The sequence below is a fragment of the Sturnira hondurensis genome, unplaced genomic scaffold (assembly GCF_014824575.4).
Source record: "Sturnira hondurensis isolate 20B ecotype Veracruz unplaced genomic scaffold, ASM1482457v3 Scaffold0002840, whole genome shotgun sequence".
Classification (NCBI taxonomy): Eukaryota; Metazoa; Chordata; class Mammalia; order Chiroptera; family Phyllostomidae; genus Sturnira; species Sturnira hondurensis.
Window position 1 is genome coordinate 4469078 of NW_028075471.1, and position 21714 is coordinate 4490791.

The 21714-nt window shown below is 35.4% G+C and overlaps 1 protein-coding gene and 1 non-coding gene across 37 annotated transcripts in view; one reads left to right on the forward strand and one right to left on the reverse strand.

The window, feature by feature from the left end:
* SLMAP (sarcolemma associated protein) overlaps positions 1-21714 on the forward strand; it is a 163689-nt gene that overhangs the window by 89080 nt on the left and 52895 nt on the right. For 8 of the 36 annotated variants that reach the window (XM_037040736.1, XM_037040734.1, XM_037040752.1 and 5 more), the window contains exons 5-13: positions 794-856; positions 6500-6595; positions 6860-6931; positions 8497-8637; positions 9638-9775; positions 10801-10969; positions 11058-11108; positions 11606-11656; positions 16313-16375. In XM_037040736.1, the coding sequence (XP_036896631.1) occupies positions 794-856; positions 6500-6595; positions 6860-6931; positions 8497-8637; positions 9638-9775; positions 10801-10969; positions 11058-11108; positions 11606-11656; positions 16313-16375 (844 nt within the window). The remainder of the gene's footprint in view (positions 1-793; positions 857-6499; positions 6596-6859; positions 6932-8496; positions 8638-9637; positions 9776-10800; positions 10970-11057; positions 11109-11605; positions 11657-16312; positions 16376-21714) is intronic. The other 28 variants (XM_037040756.1, XM_037040769.1, XM_037040762.1 and 25 more) reach the window with 7 other exon arrangements.
* Positions 13918-14042, reverse strand: LOC118983702 (small nucleolar RNA SNORA33). Its single transcript, XR_005065770.1, has one exon. It is a non-coding gene; the product is annotated as a small nucleolar RNA SNORA33 (small nucleolar RNA).

A 21714-nucleotide genomic window follows, 5' to 3' on the forward strand; every position in this document is an offset into this window, starting at 1 on the left:
ATGAGATCATTAGTAACTTAGTAATGATGTGATCATGAATAAGTTAAGATATAAGGCTTGGTGGTATTGAGGGTGTGGGTAAATGTTACAGCAACCTATTAGTCCCCTACCTTATTTTGTTTGTTGTTGTTTGCAATACTGTCATGGTTTTATATTCCATACTTGGGAGAAACCCTCTACAGAAGGTTATTTGTTCTTGTACTCTTGAGTTCTAAGCATTTGACTATGATTTGTAATGTTTAAACGCCATTTTTTCCCATCTTTTTCTTCTTAAAACCTACCTGTAGTCTAAAGGGGGAAAAAGGACAAAACTATTTTTATTGCCTCTGGTCGTTGGACACAGTGTTGTAGTTCATGTTCTGCCTCTCCCCACACTCCCACACACAAATACGATTTTCAAGATGGCTACTTCTAAATGAACTATGACTTACTGACATATCAAAGAACTATTTAAATATAAATTTGAAAGGGGAAAATGTAGATCTGCTGATGCAGAAGGTATTAATTCCGGATTAAGAAAAGGCTGTAAATTTGTGATTTGGTTTATTAAGGAACATGTTCATGAGTAGCACTTGTTCCGTCACCATGCTTATGAATCTCAAACTGGTTACATGATCATACCATTTACACATTTTAGATATAGGACAGCAGTATTTTGAAAACTAAGGGAAATGGTTAACTTGAAAAATAATTTTTTATTTTGCATATTTCAGTAAATAGGCATTTTAAGGACTTGGCTTTAATGTCTCATAAATATTTTGTGTGACTGTTGACACTGTCATTTTGTTTCTAGGTTGCTGCTAACACTCCAAGTATGTACTCTCAGGAACTATTCCAGCTTTCTCAGTATCTACAGGTAAAAGTAAATCTTGAGAATCCTTATTAGTATTTAAAAGCAAAATTAAACAGCTTAGGTTTGATTTTGTTCACAAATATAGTCTAAAGAAATATTGGTTGGATACAAGTACAAAATAAGTCTCTCTTTTTTTCTGCCCATCCACTGTGCTGAGTAATATCAACATGTCATAAATATCTTTTCAAAGTTAAAAAAAGAATTAAAAATAGGTCTTATGAAGAAGAAAGGGTAAAAAGAATTAGGATTGTTAAGTCTAGAGAAGATATGATTCTGTACATAAGAAGTTTTTTTCTTCCAATATGAGAAAGTTCCAAAAAAAGTTCTTTATCTATGGATGACTTTTAAATAAAATTAAACCTGAAAGAATGTTGGTTGCTTATAATAGCAAATAATTATATAGCACTTACTATATGCCAGACTCTAGTCTAGCACTTCACCTAATTAATTCATTTAATCCTTATAACAATTTATGAGGTATGTATTTTATTCCCATCTTTATAGATGGGATAACTGAGGGACAGGAAGGTTAACCAGTTTACACAGTATCACATACCTAATATGTGTTACAGTGGAAATTTGGACCCAGGCAGTCAGACCTCACAGTCTGTCTTACTGACTGGGCTGCTCTGCTGAATCTATAAAAAGATTTCTTGATAGGGCAGCTACTTGGAATGGAATTTAATACCATACTTAAAGAGCAATGCAAATCTCTAAAAAGGAAACAAATGCTATTTTTTCCCTAGTTTTGGGGAGATTTGGGCTGGATTATGGTTCTTATTCTGGTGAGGAAGCGTGGTTAAGGAAAACCCTGGACCAGGAATTTAGAGATTGCATTGCAGTTTTTATCTTGGTTTGGCTACTCAATGAGTTCTGTGGTCCTGGGTGAGCCATTTTGCACATGTAGGTCTTCAGTTGCCTACATGAAGTTGCCCTTAGTTTAAAACAATAGGACTAAACCAGTAGTCTTGGGTCCCTACATTCTTTTATAGGAATCAATCAGCAAGAACTGTTCTACCTCAGTTAAAAACGTACACATCTGTGAAAAGGAACAAAATTATCATTGTGTTAATCAGATCTTATCTTCCACTGGGCCTGATGTAATGGTGCAAGGAAAAGCAGCTTTACAAACTTAGAGTTTACCAGTAGAGGGTTTCAGAGCATAGAGTCCAGCCAGAATTCCTTGGACTTGGTCTGTAGCTTTAAGTTCTGACCCTTTGAGAAAGTTGTTTAACCCTTTTGTGCCTCATTTTTCTCATCTGTGATATGGGTATAGTAATAACAACTCACAGGACTGTGAAGAATAAATGAATTGGTATATGTAAGATACTTAAAACAGTGCCTAGCACATGGTATATATGCCATAAATGTTAGTAGTTGTTTACCATTTAGTAGAAAGTCACATTAATTGATCTCTCATATAGAGAAGTGGAAGTAAACTTTGAGATTAATTTAGTCTAACCTTTATTTTTCATATGAGTAATCTGGGCTCATATAGGTAAAATGATTTCGCAAGGCCATACCTATTGTTATTAGTCATCGTGGACAATGACTCTTAACACCCTGACTCACTCCAGTACTTCTTCTAACTTTCATATCAGTTTTTAAAATATTCATAGCAGGCATAATCTTTCAGTTTTTGTTTTACTAATTCTTTGAAAGAATATTATATTGCACTGTCTTTTCCATATACATCTCTTTGAATTCCTAAAATTTTAATGTAAATTGTAAATCTTTTGAATAAAAACTAGAATAGATACAATTCATGCCTTAGAACTAAAAGCCCATTCTTGGAAATACAGATTTCTGTTAGAATGTGGTTCGTGGAGTTATGAAACTTTACTAAGTGGAGTTGAGGGGATTTTTTTTTCTTTAAAAGGTGAAATTCCATCCTCTAGTGGAAGTAGTGGTTGTTTGGTAGTTTTGTTTTTAAGGAAAACTTTGCAGCATAAATGAATTTCCTGAATATTAGGAATGTTTTAGAAGTTTAGAATAAACTTGGAAACTAGTCTCTTATAAGTGTAAGCTGTGTTTTAACGTGGGTTCTGGGCAGGATAGCTTTTATTAGATTCCTTAATCTATTCTTTTAGAGTTACATTAAAAAACAGTACCTCTAACTCTAATTACACTGGCTTTTACCTAACCATTATTTATCTAGGATGTGGAGAGCAATAACCGCATGCTTTAAATCTCAAGTACTATATATATTTTTAAGATTTTATTTATTTATTTATCTTTAGAGGGGAAGGAGAGAGGGAGAGAAACATCAATGTACAGTTGCCTTTCGTGCATCCCCTGCTGGGAGTTGGCCTGCAGGGAACTGGCCTGCAACCCAGGCATGTACCCTGACTGGGAATCGAACCGCGATCCTCTGGTTCGCAGGCCCGTGCTCAATCCACTGAGCTACGCCAGCCAGGGTCAACTACTATATTTGAACTATATACTTTTGAGGTGGCTCAGAGGTATTAGGGTAGTGAGTGTTCTTTAGGTAATGATAGAAAAAGAAGGGAAATTTACAGATGTGCCGAAACCACAATTATGTGAGCATTTTCACCTTGACTTCCAGTGAAGGAGACCCTCTTAACAGTTGTCGAATGTTAATAAGTGACCTAGAGATAAGGGTTTACTCACCAATGTCTTTCTGTAAAAATATTTCTTTGCAGCTGCCAAGTAGTTATATAACTCCTTGACACCCCCCCCCTTAATTACTTTGAACTAGTTCTTGGACTCTTACTTATATTTGGTATATTTAATTACTAATAAGTTGTATACAGTCATAGAATCAGAACATCTGAAAATGCAATAGGCTTTGAGATTGAAGCAGTTCCTCTTTTTTTAATTGTGTGTATGACATTTTCAATAAAAAAAATAAAAAGGTTTTTATTGTACCTGTCATCTGTGCAGCTAAGCCATTAAAAAGTATTTGCTATTGCCCTGGCTGGTGTGGCTCAGTTGTTTAGAACATCGTTCCATACACCACAGGGTTGGGGGTTCAATTCCAGGTCAGGGCACATACATACCTATGTTGTGAGTTTGATCCTTGGTGTTTTTTGTTTTTTTTTTACTATTTTTCTAATATATTTTATTGATTATACCATTACAGTTGTTCTATTCCCCCCCTTCATTCCCCTCCACCCACACACTCCCTCCCCCACCATTCTCCCCCCCTTAGTTTATAACCACGTGTCTCAAGTTCTTTGGATTCTGTATTTCCCCCACTATTCTTGCCCTCCCCCCTATCTATTTTCTACCTACCCTCTATGCTATTTTCTGTGCCTTCTCCCCCCTTCTCCTCCTCCCACCCCCCTGTTTCTAACCCTCCATGTATTCTTCATTTCTATGGTTCCACTCCTGATCTAGCTGTCCTCTTGGTTTGCTTTTGTTTTAGGTGTGGTTGTTAATAACTGTGAGTTTGCTGTCCTTTCACTGTTAATATTATTCATCATCTTTTCCTTATATAAGTCCCTTTAGCATTTCATATAATAAGGGCTTGGTGATGATGAACTCCTTGAACTTGACCTTATCTGAGAAGCACTTTATCTGTCCTTCCATTCTAAATGAAAGTTTTGCTGGATAAAGCAATCTTGGCTGTAGGTCTTTGGATTTCATGACTTGGAATACTTCTTTCCAGCCCCTTCTTGCCTGTAAGGTCTCTTTTGAGAAATCCGCTGACAGTCTGATGGGTACTCCTTTGTAGGTGACTGTCCCCTTATCCCTTGCTGCTTCTAGGATTCTCTCCTTCATTTTGGTCTTGGCTAATGTAATTATGATGTGCCTTGGTGTGTTCCTTCTTGGGTCCAACTTCTTTGGCACTCTCTGAGCTTCCTGGATTTCCTGGAAGTCTATTTCCTTTGCCAGACTGGGGAAGTTCTCCTTTATTATTTGTTCAAATACGTTTTCCACTCGTGGCTGTTTCTTTCCCCCTTCTGGTACCCCTATAATCCGGATGTTGGAACGTTTAAAGATGTCCTGGAGGTTCCTAAGCCTCTCCTCATTTTTTTGAATTCTCATTTCTTCATTCCTTTCTGGTGGGATGTTTTGTTCTTCCTTCTGGTCCATTCCATTGATTTGAGTCCCAGTTTCCTTTCCATCACTATTGGTTTCCTGTGCATCTCCCTTCATTTCAATTAGTTTAGCCTTCATATGTTCCTCTAATTTGTGACAGTACTCTACCAATTCTGTGAGCATCCTGGTAAATAGTGTCTTAAATTGGGCTTCTGAGAGGCTGGCAATTTGTTGGTCGCTTAGAGTTATTGGCTCTGGGACTTTGAGTTCCCTTGCGCCATCTTTTGGGCTGTTCGTGCCTGTTAAGTAGCAGGATTGGAGCCCTAGGTGTTCACCAGAGCAGGGCAACTCAGTTGCTGGGTTGTGACGTTGTATGTGGGGGCGGGGTCAAAGAGGTATAATGGCTTCCCTCTGCCGCCCTCTGCTGCGACCCCACCGGTACCACAGCCACCACTGTCACCAGGCCCACGCGTTTCGTTCCACTGCACTTGAGTGTGCCACCGCTGTCGGCCCTCCACCACTGGGTTTGTCCCCTGGGGCCTGCGTGGTCCGTCTCACTGTGCGCCAATGTGCGACCTTGGTCAGTCTGCCCCACACCCCGACTGGCTTTGGGCTGCCCGTGCGCCTAGCGCCTAGGTCGGGGGATCTGTCCTGCCCGACCCAGCTCCACTGCTGGTTCCGCCTCTCTTACCGTCCCCGTTGAACGGTTCGTAGCTGTCGGACTTCTGTATAATTCTGTGTTCTGGTCTTTGGGTGTGTTCTAGTTCTCCAAAACTTTTGTTGTAGTCAAGCTTGGTTGTGGGAGAAGGCACAGTGTTTCCACCTATGCCTCCATCTTGGTGGAAGTCTGATCCTTGGTGTTTGGATCATCACCACAGGGGGTGTTTGAGGGGTAACCAATAGATGTTTCTCATGTCGATGTTTTTCTCTTTCTCCGCTTCTCTCTCTCTCTAAAATCAATAAACATATATTTTTGAAGATTTAGTTTATTTATTTTTAGAAAGAGGGGAAGGGAGGGAGAAAAAGAGGGAGAGAAACATGGATGGATTGCCTCTTGCATGCCCCAAACTGGGGATCTGGCCAGCAACCCAGTGATGTGCCCTGACCAGGAATCAAAATGGTGACCTTTTCACTTTGCAGGATGACACCTAACACACTGAGCCACACCAGTCAAGGCAATAAACATATATTTTTTAAAGTATTTGCTACTGATCAGATTGCTTTATCTTAGTTTGGAATAAGACTCATTAGTTTGTTCTGAGATTGATTGGTTGATTGATTGGATTGATTAATTTTTATAAAATTCAAGATTAAAACATTTGATGGATGCTTCAACTGTTGGTGCTTTTTTTTTTAACTCTTATGAAGTATGAGTAAAAAGAAAACAAGTCAAGGTACCTTGTTTCCTATTATAGGGGAAGTTGCCGCTAGAGCACCCCTGGTGGTAGTTTTATAGCCCAACAAATGAGACTAAAATGATATGGCCTATATATTTTTTACAAAGTAAATTTATCAACTTCAAAAGTAAGATGCAGAGTGCAGTGTAATATGATAATATTTTCAGAAGGTGCTAAAAATTGCCTACTCTTCAAAGGAATCGTGCTGTTTATTAGAATCTCTTTTGTGATTTGTAATATTTAGGAGGCCTTACATCGTGAACAGATGTTGGAACAGAAGTTAGCCACACTTCAGCGGCTACTAGCCATCACTCAAGAGGCTTCCGATACCAGCTGGCAGGTAATTCCAATTGCCTTTATTTCCAAGAAGCATCTACGCATAGTTTAATATTACCCTGAGATGCTGATTAAACTAAAACTAAAATTTTGTAGCAAGCAAAAGCACAGTTTTTTCCTAATGAAAAAATACTGAAAATTTAGCATTTTATACTGATATTGAACAGTTTTATGATTTTCTTTCTTTTGTTTAACAGTAGCAGCCTTTTTGATGTGTTATTTTTCAGTTACTCTGGGATTTTACTTATATTTGATTTTTCTTCAACAGGCTTTAATAGATGAAGATAGACTCTTATCACGATTAGAAGTTATGGGAAACCAATTACAGGCATGCTCCAAAGTAGGTATTAATCTCAAGTACATAAAGAAAAATGCCTAGTTTTTAATGTTGCTTCATTTCTTTGACTGTCGTTTGTAAAACATGCTTACACATTTATACATGTTCATCATTCTTTTCGATCTTTTCTCATTATGGGAAATTTCAAACATACGTGCATATATGCAGAAAGAATTGTATAGTGACTACCTGTATACAACCCTTTGTCTTTTTTCTACCACAGTTGATATTTGTTGGAGAATCTGGGTCATTCATCCTGAATAATTTCTCTCATTCTGGATTATTATTTAAACATTCTTCTAGCTCCTCCTCCCACACCATAAAATGTGTAGTTTGATCCAGGGATTTGATCTGACTTAGGTTCATTTTCTTTTGCCAACATTCCTGATGAGTGGTATTGTGTACTTTCATCAGGAGATACCATAATGTGTAGTTGTCTTTCTTTTTGAGATATTAGCAATCACTAATGATCCTTGCCTAGACTCATTATTTTATTAAGGACTGCAAAAATGGTGATGTAATTTTGTCATTCCTTCATTTATTAGCTATATTACTTCTATAAGAGAAACTTCTCATAAACTATTTGGTTACCGTGGGGTACATTTTCTTTAGGAAAAAAGCAGGATAAATTATTTTGCCCTTGATTTACTAAATTTCACAATAATGCATTGGCTCCTTTTCATCCACCACAGAACAACCATGAACTATTTTTCCCCCAACTTAGATTTAAATATATTTGGCATGTTTAACCTATTGGATTTGTCTTATTGATACCCAAGTTCCCCAGTATTTGATCTGTGAGAACTTCATGTTGGCATGTGAGTCCTTTTGATAGAATCCCAGCAGACCTTGATGGCTTCCTGCTATCATATCAGATAAAACATTCCAGGCTTATCTGGCACATTTCCTGTCTCAGACCTGGAATCAGTTCTTCCCTGTGGTGTTCTCGTTTTTATTATTATTTTTTGGTTTAACCATTGTTTTAAAATGCTTGGGCCCTTTGAAGGTAATAGGTTATTTTTGTCCACAACTATAAATATTGTGGCTTGCAGAGAATATGAGAAATAGAAGAGATAATTCACTTTGTATATTTGAGAGAAATTTTTAGTTTTCTTTTTCTCTTGGAAGAATTTATTAATCATATATCAGTAAAGGCATAATTTACTAATGTACCTTTAAAAAAAGATTTTATTTACTTAATTTTGTAGAGAGGAGAAGGGGGGGAAAAAGAAAGGGAGAGAAACATTGGTGTGCAAGAGAAACACCAGTGGGCTGCCTCTTGCAAATCCCTAACCAGGACCTGACTGGCAACTCAGGCATGTGCCCCAACCAGGTATGGAACAGGCGACCTTTCGCTCTGTGGGACAACACCCAACCAACTGAGCCACGCCAGCCAGGGCTACTAATATAACTTAAATACAGCTTCAATTAATACAGGTCCAACATCATTTGTGTTTGGAGGTATCTTAACATAAAATTCAAAGACCATCATAATGTGTTGTTTTTTCAAGTAGTAAATACTTAAAAAAATAACTTGTCTATAATTATAAATATCTTTTTAACCCTAGAATCAAACAGAAGATAGTTTACGGAAAGAACTCATAGCATTACAAGAGGATAAACACAACTATGAGATGACAGCCAAAGAGTCTCTGAGGCGGGTTCTTCAGGAGAAAATTGAAGTGGTTAGAAAACTTTCAGAAGTTGAGGTATTTCAATTTAACAAATATTAAATGGTAGTATTATTTTGAAATTTGAGTATAAAATCGCCAATATTTCAGGACATTTTAAACGGGTATTATTATATAGCTGGGAAATATTTCCTATTTGTCAGGTGAGGAGGAGCAGTATGCTGTTTTCTTTGTCAGGAATTCTTAACATAACCAACATAACCAGGTGAATTCTGGTGGTTATGGTCTCTAGTCTCTAGTCTCTAGTCTCTAGTTACTGAAGAAATAAAATCCATCTTGTTATTTGCCTTCTGCTTAGGATTCATCCTCCACACAGTGGACTGTGATATGTGCCAGGGAATTGATCTCGGGCACCTTAGTTTGCTTTTCTTCCAGTTGAGGATAGTCAGTATAAGCCAGAGAATTTATACCAATTGTTCTTACTTTACCCATCCTCCAGAGAGGAAAACTGTGTCTTAACCTTAAAGGTTCAAAGGGAAAATTATCTCTAAGGTCCTTTTTAAGTCCTTTACAAACAACATGTGGTTCTTGCTTTAAAAACAACCTTACTGATAACAGGGATCATTCCTTTGAACCAAGGTAAAATTGCCACAGAATGGATTAATGGATTAATTGACTTAGTTAAAATGCCTGTTTTAAACTAAATAGGAAACACACCTTCATATAGGGATAATTTCTATAACAGCCCCATCCCATAGTGAGTGATCCACTGTCATGTCATTAACTTGACATGCAAGGAAAGAAAGTTGCCACCTGTTTTATAATTTTCTTATTAAATTGATCGCTGTGTGTTATTAATCTTGCTTTCAGGAATTGGTAGGCTTAAAATATTTTCAAGACTAAATAAAAGTCATACTCAATGGTATAATTATATAAAGTTAGCCTTCTCTCCTCCTTGTCTCTGGTTTGTGTTTTTTGTTTTAAATTCTTAGTTATGTTTTCTGTTTTAGAATGTACCTTGAGTAAATTGAAATCCTTAACGTTATTTAAATCAATTGCCCGTAAACTTGAATTGCAGCGAAGTCTGAGTAATACCGAAGATGAATGTACCCACCTGAAAGAAATGAATGAACGGACTCAGGAAGAATTGAGAGAATTAGCCAATAAATATAATGGAGCAGTTAATGAGATTAAAGATTTATCTGATAAATTGAAGGTATGTATTAACTCAACCTGAAAGTAATTAAGTTAATTGACTCCAGCATACAGGATAGTTTAAGAATTTAGGTATTGCTGAATAGATGCTGGTTGAAATTCATGGTAAAAATAAGGTGCTTATATTTTATTTAGCCCAAACCCCATTGCCATAGATCGTTGAAAGTCTATAAAAGCTGGCATAGTTCTTTGGATGGAAATCAATAGTGCTTGACAATAGGCAGCAAAACACAATATACTCAAACTTTTTTTTAAACTTGAACCTGCTTGTCTTTAGGCAGTCCCAAGGTAGGACCCAGCTGTTAGTGCTGGACCAAGCCCAGAAAGAACTTTGGAGTGATCTGCCTAAATAAAGCCTGTAGCTTCCTAGGGATGCTTATGACTCTGCTTCAGCTTCAGTTCTCTGTAGCTATAAGACATGTAGGATAAGGATACCTTATCAGACCAAACCATACATAGTAGCAAGTTGGTCCTTTAAAATGTTATAATTGAGTTTGTGAAGACCCATCTTTATATCATTCAAACCATGGGTTGAGTGGCTAGAAGAGACGTTTGTTAGAGCATACCTCCCCTCTTATGTGATTGGTTAACCTATAGTGGTTTTAAAGGATATTAAAAGAGGTTATTTTGAAAAGTGCTTGTAACCATCATTTCTTTAGCTAAACGTAACTGTGTTTGAAATTCCAGAACAAATTATATTTTAGAACTTATAAACTAATTGCAACAATAGTAATCTCATAGGAAAACCTTATTACCTTCTTTAAACATCTGTTTTTCATTTTGACTGCTCTATCTCTGTATGTTGAGCCTGCATGCCTGCTACAAGTTGTCTTTCTCCCTAGGTGATGTGGAGGTATGACCCCATTGCAGATCACTTTTGGTGGCATTTTGATATTTACAAATATGTTCTATGATATTGAATATTCTCCTTAGAAGTTTCATGACTGAAAACAGTTCTGCTTTAGGTTTCTTAAAAGAAGTTAAGATTTTATTAAATAACTGAATTTTCTCTTTCTTTCTCAACAGGTAGCAGAGGGAAAACAAGAGGAAATCCAACAGAAAGGGCAAGCTGAGAAAAAAGAATTACAACATAAAATAGATGAAATGGAGGAAAAAGAACAGGAACTCCAAGCAAAAATAGAAGCTTTACAAGCTGATAATGACTTCACCAATGAAAGGCTAACAGCTTTACAAGGTAATTTAGCTAATCCAGAAATTGACTTAATTTGATTTTTTTCTCTTTTTATCTGTGAAATATCTTTTTCTTGGACTTTTATTTACAGTACGGTTAGAACATCTTCAGGAGAAAACTCTTAAAGAATGCAGCAGCTTAGGTAGGTGTCATCAAATTTCTTAATTAAAGCTGAATTTTATCATTAAACTGTTGATGTTTGCTGTCTCACATTGGGTACTTAATTTCTTTTAGAGTGATGTTTTCCATATTATGTATAGAGCATCTACACTCTTCCAGAAAATTTCCTTTAAAAAGATGCTTGATGGCCACCAGTGGGCACCATTGTTTAGTTCTTTGAGATGAATGAAATTTCTCCCTCTGAGACACATCACTTAGAGATATTTAAATGAGAAAAATACATAAACAGCAGGACCCTTTTTAATTTTTTGAGGTTCCTTGAAAAACTACTAAACAGTTGTAGCCTTTCCTCGGAGTTGGTAGAAGATGGCAAGTTGAACACTTCTTGTACAAATAAGTTTAAAGTGTTCTATACAGTCTTAATTTAAGTAGGATTACGAAATGCCATGGTTACACTTGAGACCAGTTTTTAAGTAATGCTTTCTTTGATCAGGCAATGATACACTGTCTTAATCCTAGGGATACAAGTTGATGACTTCTTACCTAAAATAAATGGGAGCACAGAAAAAGGTAGTGTAAAAAACTTAAATATTTTTTTTCATGATATCCTTTTACTATTTAAAGCAGGTTAGAGAGGTCAGGACTTTAAGGTTTTAAGTGTTTGGAATGAAAAGCATGTTTTTCAGAGACCATTGGATCCCTTTGTTTTATAATTCTTAATGCTTCAATCTATAGTTGGGTATCCTTTGTCATATGGAAATTTTAGTTATTCAGATAGTAAGAAAATAATATAGCTTTTCCCCCCATTAAATTTTTCAAAGAACTATCATTTTCTTTCATCAAGTACTGCTCCTGGGGATAATTGGGCCCCCATTTTTAATATTTGTGCCCCAGCCAAGAGTTTACTTAATAGCCCATTGAGCCCTTGGGCATATCATAGAAAATGCTTTTTTCATTCATTTGTTTCATTGATCAAGGAAAACAAGGTCATTTATTTCTGCCATCTGAAAAAAATCCTTTATTATTTCTTGGTACTGTAATCCTTCTTTCTGGATAGTTTGGGTTATCTCTTGCCAAAAATTTATAGCCACTATTGGGTTGCCCTACTACTAGTACAATAGGTGCTTTTACCCAATAGCTTCGAAATTCCTTCAGTCATGCACACTCCTCCCTTCCCCACCTATCCAACATTAATTGAGTACCAGATATGTGCCAGATTCTGCATTAGATGCTTGGAGTACAGAGTGAGTAAAATTGTTTTCTCTATTTGCAAATCTGTGTGCTTCTCAGCTCAGTTTTTATGCCGAAAGAAGTTAGTGGAAGATAGCAAGGTTGATACCCAGAATTTCTTATTAAATAGTTTTTTTTCCATGTATCAGGGGATATCTTTATAGTACTTGGGCAGCAGCCAAACTCTGATAAAGTTAGGAGCTACTTTTTTGGTTGTTTTTGTTTGGTTGTTTGGTTTTTAATAAATTGCTGGCAAAGTATGTTCGGGTAATTATGTATATGTAAACTGCAAGGTCAAGATCTAAACATTGAATATATAATGAATTTTGAAATGCTAAATTTTAAAAAGTTTTAATAATCTGTTATTTGACTACTCTATATATTTTGCAAAATACATTGACATTTTAAAATTCTGGTTTAATTGAGTTTCAATTTAAGAATTTTTAAAGGTGTAGTTTATATTCATTGTACCAATATTACTAATTTCTGTTTTTATATATATTTAGCAACATAGGTAAAATGACTTAATTCTTATCTTCTAAAAGCTTGTCATCCTTAAATGAATTTGTTTTCTGTTACTATTTTGCCTCTTTCTGGCATGTACACTTTTTATTCAAGTCCATCATCTTTTTGATTTGAGCATGCATTTATTAATATTAGTGTTAACTCAAGCTGAGAACATTCTAGTCCTTCAGTTAAGAGAATCCTTTTGTATATACTGAACCATCTTAATATTATTTAGAGTTGTCACATTACTGCTTAAATATTCTTGCCAGTTCCAATAGATATATATGATGAGAACAGTTGAGGACAACTCCTTGATTTAAGACTGAATAAGGTATTTTGGATACTTTAAAGTATTCCTTGCTGTAATTATTTTCCCCTTGCTGGTGTGTTTGTTTTTGTACTATTGATAAATTGGGCAGTATGAGAGTGACTAATTGAATGTCTTTAAAGAAACTGAGGCCCTGGTGGGATAGGTCAGTCGGTTAGAGCATCGTCCCAGTATGCCAAGGCTGTGGGTTTGATCCCCAGTCAGGGCACATACAAGAATCAACCAACAAATGCATCAGTAGGTGGAACAATAAATAGATGTTTCCTCCCTTCCTCTCTCTGTAAAAGTAATAAGCAAATAAATTTTTGAAAATTTTTTAAAAAGAAGCTTAATAGTGAATATCTGGATATGCACAAAAGTTTCATTACACCAGATTTAGTTACAGAGTAGATTCTGGAATAAGATGGATCTATTCTGAATCATTTGTAATAAAATAACAAACCAGTTATCTAGTACTCAGATTTACCAAAATCCATAGATAATGGGCTATTTGATAATGATTTTAACTAAAATTACTCTTTAAATGGTAGTAAGACAACCAAGTAGAGATGTAAGAGAATATTTCAGAAATGGCTGGAGATGTTAAGATTAAAACTCCTTCAGTAAACCCCATTTTTAAAATTAAATCTAACATAGTTGCTATAAATACAGGTTTATACTATAAATGTTTAAATATCTAATAAGCATAAATTGAACATATTTTAGTGGATATAGAAAAGCACTGCCTAATACAGTTATTGTGAGAGCCACATACGTAATTTTTTTCCCCTGTGGCCATTTTCAGACACCTTAATGACTTCTATGTCTTTAAGGTTTGTAACATGGCTTTACTATTGCCAGCTTTGTCTAAATTTCTGCAGAAATATGACAGCCACATACATAATTTAAATTTTTGTGGTCACAACATTTTTTAAAAATGTATTTTATTGATTATGCTATTACAGTTGTCCCATTTTCCCTGGTCACTACATTTAAATATAGGAAGAAACAGGTAAATTTTTTAAATTTATTTTAATATAGTTAATTTAACCTACTCTGTCCAAAATATTATTTAACACAAGTTAATATTAAAAGATTATGAGGGAAGTATTTCACATTCTTTTTTTCTTAATAAGTCTTTGAAATCAGTCTATTTATTTCACACTTACAACACATCTCACTTTCTAAGGGCTCAGTAGTCACATGTACCTAATGAAACACATTTTAATATTGTGGTTCTCTGTTATGTTTCCATATTTGTCTTTTTCTTTATTCCTCAACCCTATTTAGCATCTTAAACACACTCCCCTCCCCCATTTCTTTTGGATTATCAGTGACATCTTTTATAGTTTTGGCAAAGTGAGTTCCCAAGGGCCGGAGTTCAAGTAATGGCATATTAAAATGCCATGGTCCAAATCTTTTACATATATTATCTGAAAAACATTTCTCTCACATGTCTTAGGATATGCCTTTGTGCAAGTCATGTATGTAATTATCTTTTCATATAGTCTTGCATTTTATCTAAACTGGTGTAGCAAACATTTTAATGTAGGATCCTGCTATTAAAATCAGACTAAATGAAAGGGTAATTTTTGGCTTGGTGACTCATGGTGGGAGATCCTGCACTAATAAATGTCATGTAAAGTCCTTTGACGTTGAAATTTGATTTTAAGTAAGTTTTATAAAGTCCTTTAGTTGAGTTAAAATTTGGTTTCAAATGACTTTTCATATTCAGCAGTGATGTTTATATAGTTTGAGTTCTAAAATGTTATAGCTTAGGTAGGATTTATGTAAAACAACTTTTTCTGTCTTAGTACTTACTATTCAAGTGAGGAGTCCTGTCTTGGATTTTTTTTGGCTCCAATTGGCAAATGCTATTTATTAGCCTTTTTTTTTTAAACTTCAAATTTCTGTGGCAGTTAGTCTGTTTTTTTCTTTTGGGGGCTATATTGTATCTCTAAGTATGTAATGCATTGGTCTATAAAACATGAGTTTTATCAACCTTTCTTCTCATGTTTTTGTCTTGTTTCATTGTGACTGTAGAATGGAGACTCTGAACACATGTATCGAGATAAAGAACAGTGATTCATTTGAGTATGAAAGTGAGGAAGGCTATCAGTATCAGTAAGGGCGTCAAGAGAGGCTGACAAGTGATCAGAGCAGGAGATGCCTGCCTCTCAAGCAAAGTTGAGATGAAGAGGGTTGAGGTGGGTTGAGATGGAGGAGAAGAGGGAAAGGGCTTTTATAGAGTGATATTAACACATTGTCCTCTTTGACAGGTTTTGGTGCTTTCATACCCTCTAGATAGTCATCATGTTGGAATATGTTTTTTAACAGTTACCTTTATAAATGTATTTGGTAATTATGAAAGATAGAAATATGTCATTGAAGGATGTTATCCACATGTAGAAATTAACTCTTTGAATCAAAGTAAAGACTATTGTAATAAAGGGCTAAAACTTTTTTTATTAAACTACGGTGTTAGATTTTAATTCTCTGCATCCATAGAAAAGCTCTCTTTGACCTGAGGAAAACTATTTACCAAGCTCTTCCTTTAAAATGTGCAGACATTAATTTTAATCATTTGGACAGAGATAAACAATGTAGTGTTTTGATTGTATATGAAGTACACACATTAAGTGACTCAAAGGGGAGACTGAAATGAAAGTATAAAAATTAAAATAGCTGCATTATTTTGTTTAAAATCTTAAGGCATTATTTTATGGTATTCTTAAAATACCTTTTCCTCTTACTAAGATGAGTAATTGTGAAGAGGGACTGTTAGAGAACAGTCATTTGAAAATTCAGTAAGAATAAATGTAAAATTTTGAAATTATGTAAAGTTTTTTATTCAGCTGTCATGGAGAAAGGTGTATTTTAAAAGTGTTAAACTTTTTAAAGCAATATACTTCTATGGTTTTCTTGAGCACTTTGGATAGAAACTGCACCTTTAAAAGCTAACCATTCAGGGTATAAATCAATGATTACGTAAGTACAATTTTCAGTCATTTCACTTCATTTAACTTCAGAATATGTCTACTCTTAGTATTAAAATATATTAAACTTTTATTAATCTCATTCAGAGTTACCCATGTTGAAACATTTCAGTTTTTCTACCTTTGCTGTCAATTTTCGAAAACAGCAACAGACTATATCCTTAAAGGTGTTTCTTTCTTTATTAGAGCACTTGCTTTCAAAGAGTGGCGGGGACTGCACTTTTATTCATCAGTTCATAGAATGCCAGAGTGAGTACAGAGTATTTTTCACGTCGATTTTAATGAGGTCAGAGGCTGTAATTGACAAGTAAGAGGAAAATGAAGATCTCAATGTGTTTGTTATTGTAGTTGTGCACAAAGGACCATCTTCAGACAGCACTGCACATTTCTTACTGTTTATGTTTCTGTCTCTTGAAAAAATATTTCTGTTGCATTCACCTTCACAGATGGAGATGAACATTCTGTATTGCCCACAAAAAAAAAGAGAAAGTTTCAAGCTTGTTAGTTAAAAATCATTATTGATCCCTAGCTGATGTGGCTCAGTGGATTGAGTGCTGGTCTGAGAACCAAAGGATCACTGGTTCAATTCCCAGTTAGGGCCCATGCCTGGGTTGTAGGCCAGGTGCCACTAGGGGGTGCGCGAAAGGCAACCACACATTGGTGTTTCCTTCTCTTCCTTGCTCTCTAAAAATAAATAAATAAATAAATATTTAAAAAATTCATTATCAAACAGGGAATAGAATAGAAGGTCAAGCACCTAAACTTGAGATATTAATAACCTTAATCTGCTTTACTTAAGTTTTAGTTCTGTCACAGATATGGATTTTGAGGTTCTTAAATAAAGTTCTTAAATGAAGCACAAAATAATTATTTTGTTTGGGCACTCAGATGTGAAGATGACCCTTAGGGTAGCAGGGCCTTTCTAGGGAAGGAGTAGCAACAGATTGTCCTGTAGTCTGACATCAACTGCCTCCCCCTGGGAAGCTGTACAGGTTATCTTTAGTAACATATTTTTTAAAATAGTATCTTCCCTGGCCAGGTGGTTCAGTTGGTTGGAGTGTCGTCCTGTACACCAAAAGGTTGCAGGGTTGATCCCGGGTCGGGGCACATACCTAGGTTTCGAATTCTTCCGTATGTGCCTGTTTGTGCCTGGTTGAGGCACGTATGGGAGGCAACTGATGAATGTTTCTCTCTGTCTCTCCTTCCTTCCCCTCTTTCCCTCTTCTATTCCTCCTTCTCTCTCCCTTCTCTTTCCCTTCTCTGTCTAAAATCAATGAATATATCCTCAGGTAAGGACTTAAAAAAATAATAGTATTTTATAGATAGATAGGTTGGCTTTTGAGGTGATTTAGACTTCTGCTGAATTCTGAAAAGAATATTGTAAATTCCCTCTGTCTTGAAAAGTATGTGGCTGTTTAAATTTGTCATAGTCGCACAGTTGAGATATTCTCTTAATCTTGTTAGTGACAATTAAAAGTTACTACTTGTAGTAAACTTCATTGGTGATATCTGATTTTTCCTATCAGACACACAGTCAGGCATTTTTCTTTTCTTCACTCTCTTTTTTAGAAGAGTGGTTTTCAAACTTTTTATGCTCGTGAATTCATTTTGTGGATGTGCTCACATGTGTGATGTGTTTCCCCACCCACCCCCATCTCAGAGCACTTGGAGGTTATAAGAGTTACATGGTAATTGTAGCAGATACAAACTCAACAGATCAAATGTCATACTCTTTAGAGATGCTTTAAGGGATTTCTTTAATAGTTTTAGAAGAGCTTCTGTTTTTGTCCATTTTAAAAACTATTAAGATTGAGGCAAATTATTTAATAAATAGGACCTATTTTTTGTCCTTTCAATTTATTTTGAAAAAGTGTTTCTCATAAAGCAAAAATAAGTGCATCTTTTTATCTTTTTATTACTAATACTTCGCAGGAAATTGGCACAGGAATTTGAGGCAAAATAATTTTGTTACCCACTGAAACCAACTAAAAGCAATATATATACTATAAAAGTAGTATATGTAATATAAAATATAAATCTTTAGGAGAATAATTTTATACTTAGTCTTATATGTAAACAGTTTTTAATATTTTTATTTTGAATTTTGGGGATTTATATTTTGAGCCCAACAAAATGAGAGCAGAAAACTATCAAAAGAATGTTTTACTAAGTTACAATTTGCAAAAATCATTTAAAACATTATAAAATTTGTAAAATACTTAGCTGTAGTTAATGCAGAGCAAAGTTTGTTTTAAAGAAAAAGATGTTTGGAGACTTTTACAGCATCATCATTTCAGGTAGAAAATGGACCAAACATTCAGAGGTAGAACAGAAGTCATGTAAATTAGAGCAATCCCCTCAGTTGAAATAATAGCCAATAAAATGTTTTCAGGGACTATGTAATGGCCTGGGAAAATGCTAAATGAGATCATTGGAGGTGGGGTTGGGGGTAAGACTATAAAATCCTGTACTTGTGGACAAAGTGTAAACCAAAGAACAGGAAAAAGAGAAAGTATTTTTAGACATTTGAATCCATTTGATCCCTAACTGCAAATAATGAAAGTTGGACTGTAAGCTCAGGTAGCTAGGGATATTGCCCATTGTAGAAATCTGTTTAGTTCCTGAGTTTCAGTAGCAAGAGGTTGGTTAACAATGATATCCATTTACATTAAAGTTTGTAACAGTTACCTCTAGTTCGATTTTTTGTCACAAAGGAGATTGTAATTTTTTTATGGCAAGCCACCATTATAGAAATTGTGTTTAATAAGTATAATGTCAAGCAAGGCAATTTCAGCAAAAATCTTCCTCAAGTGACCTTCTGAAACAATTTTGGATTATTTTTTGACAAATGCATACAAACGTTTTTACTATTATTTTTTTGATAAACATCTTAAACTGATTTATAATCTTCAACATGAAGTATATATTCTGTGAGCAGTGATGCTTCATATTCTTATTTCCAGTTTTTTATAAAGCAAGTGTTAAATACCTAGGTTTCATTATTTACTGTGCTTGTATAGTATATATTTACCTTATGTTTTAAAAATTAGAAAGTGAATAGTTAACTTCTGTAGTATTCTGCATGTCTGTTTTTAATTTATTGAGAGTTTTAACTAAATTTATTTTAGTTTATGTGTATGAATCCATAAGAGATTATTTGGTTGTTGGTTCTCTCAGTTATTTAGTGATTTTGAGGAAATTAAATGAGTTCGAACACATTTCATTTTGCTTTTTATGATAAAACAGTGTTTCTTATTATTCTTTTTTAGGAGAAAAGCTTTTAATCCCATCAAAGAGATTGGATTTGAACAGATTTAAATATAATCTTTGCATAATTCCACAACTTTAAATTTTTTCTATGAAAATATACCATATAAAAATCTATAATTAACCAGTAACCTTAGTAAAACTTGCTAAACAGCCCTAGCAATATTTCCTTCTTAAGAGTTTCAGGCATGAAGATTAGTTTTTTGTTTGTTTGTTCGTTTTTAAAGATTTTATTTATTTTTAGACAGAGGGGAAGGGAGAGAGAAAGAGAGGGAGAGAAACATCAATGTGTGGTTGCCTCTTGCAGGCGCCTCACTTGGGACCTGGCCTACAACCCAGGCATGTGCCCTGACTGGGAATTGAACGGGCGACCCTTTGGTTCTAAGTCCGGTGCTTAATCCACTAAGCCACACCAGCCAGGGCATGAAGATTAGTTTAAGAAGAACTCTACATTCCATGTTCCCTGCAAATTTTAATTACTCAAGATTTACTGTGAAACTTAATGTGTTGATATGCTTTCTCAGTTAAATTGTGAATCTCTAATTTCATACATACATCTTCAACTCCATTGTTTGATTAATTTGTATGCTGAGTGAAAAGATAAAGGGTAGCTCTGACTGGTGCGATCCAGTGGATTGAGCACTGGCCTGTAAACCGAAAGATTGCCAGTTTGATTCCCTGACAGGGCATGTACCTGTGTAGCAGGCCAGGTCCTCAGCTGGGGGCATGCAAGAGACAACCAATTGATGCATCTCTTTCATATTGCTATTTCTCTCCCTCTCTCTTCCCTCCCTTCCCCCCTTTCTAAAAGTGAATAAATAAAATCTTTAAAAGGAAAAGAAAAGATAAGGGCAAAAGAATCTAAGGGCTTGAAGACCTACCATCATTCATGGCATAGAGTGAAAGAAGCCTTTTATGGACTGTTGCCTGCCCCCTTGATTTCTCTTCTACTGTCTGTGTAGGAGAGGGTACAGGCGTCATGCTAGACACTGTAGAAACTTTCTTATGAGATCTGCCTTGTAGAGATACATCATGCCCTCCCCCAAGGGCATCTCCCTCTTAACCATGGAGTTAAAAATACCCTGAAATAATCGTGTCTTTTAGTTCTTTTTCTTGAAAATATGTTATATTGATTGTGCTATTACAGTTGTCCCAGTTTTTTCTCCTTTATTCCTTGCCACACTGCACTCACACACACCAGTTTTCCCCAACCTTAGTTCATGTCCATGGGTCATACATGTAAGTTCTTTGGTTTCTCCATTTGCCATACTATTCTTAACCTCCCCCTGTCTATTTTGTACCTACCATTTATGCTTCTTTTTCCCTGCACCTTTCCCCTCATTCTTTCCCCTCCCCCCTTCTCACCAATAACCCTCCATGTGATGTCCATTTCTGTGATTCTGTTCCTGTTCTGGTTGTTTGCCTAGTTTCTTTTTGTTTTTGTTTTTAGGTTAAGTTGTTGATAGTTCTGAGTTTGTCATTGTTTTACTGTTCATAGTTTTGATTTTCTTCTTTTTCTTTTAGATAAGTCTCTTTAACATTTTATATCATAAGGGCTTGGTGATGATGAACTCCTTTAACTTGACATTATCTGTGAAGCACTTTATCTGCCCTTTCATTCTAAATGAAAGCTTTGCTGGATAGACTAATCTTGGATGTGGGACCTTGCCTTTCATAACTTGGGATCATTCCAGCCCCTTCTTGCCTGTAAGGTTTCTTTGGAAATTAGCTGATAATCTTATGGGAACTCCTTTGTAGGTAACTGTCACCGTTTCTCTTGCTGCTTTTCAGATTCTCTCCTTGTCTTTCATTTTGAGTAATGTAATTATAATGTGCCTTGGTGTGTGCTTCGTCGGGTCCAACTTCTTTGGGACTCAGCTTCCTGGACTTCCTGGAAGTCTATTTTTTTTTTGCCAGATTAGGGAAGTTCTCCTTCATTATGTTTTCAAATAAGTTTTCTTGTGCTTCCTCTTCTCTTTCTGGCACCAGTGTGATTTGAATGTTGGAATGTTTAAAGTTGTCGTAAATGTTCCTAAGCCTGTCCTCATTTGTTTTGAATTCTTGTTTCTTCATTCTGTTCTAGTTGAATGTTTATTTCTTCCTTTTTGTGCAAATCATTTATTTGAGTTCTGGTTTTCTTCTCTTCACTGTTGGTTCCCTTTACATTTTCCTATATTTCACTTTTCATAGCCTTTACTTCTTCCTGTGTTTTGTGACCATACTCAACCATTTCTGTGAGCATCCTGATCTTACAGCGTCACAACCCAGTGACCTGGGTTGCCCTGCCCTGGTAAACACCTCATATATATATAGCAGGCACA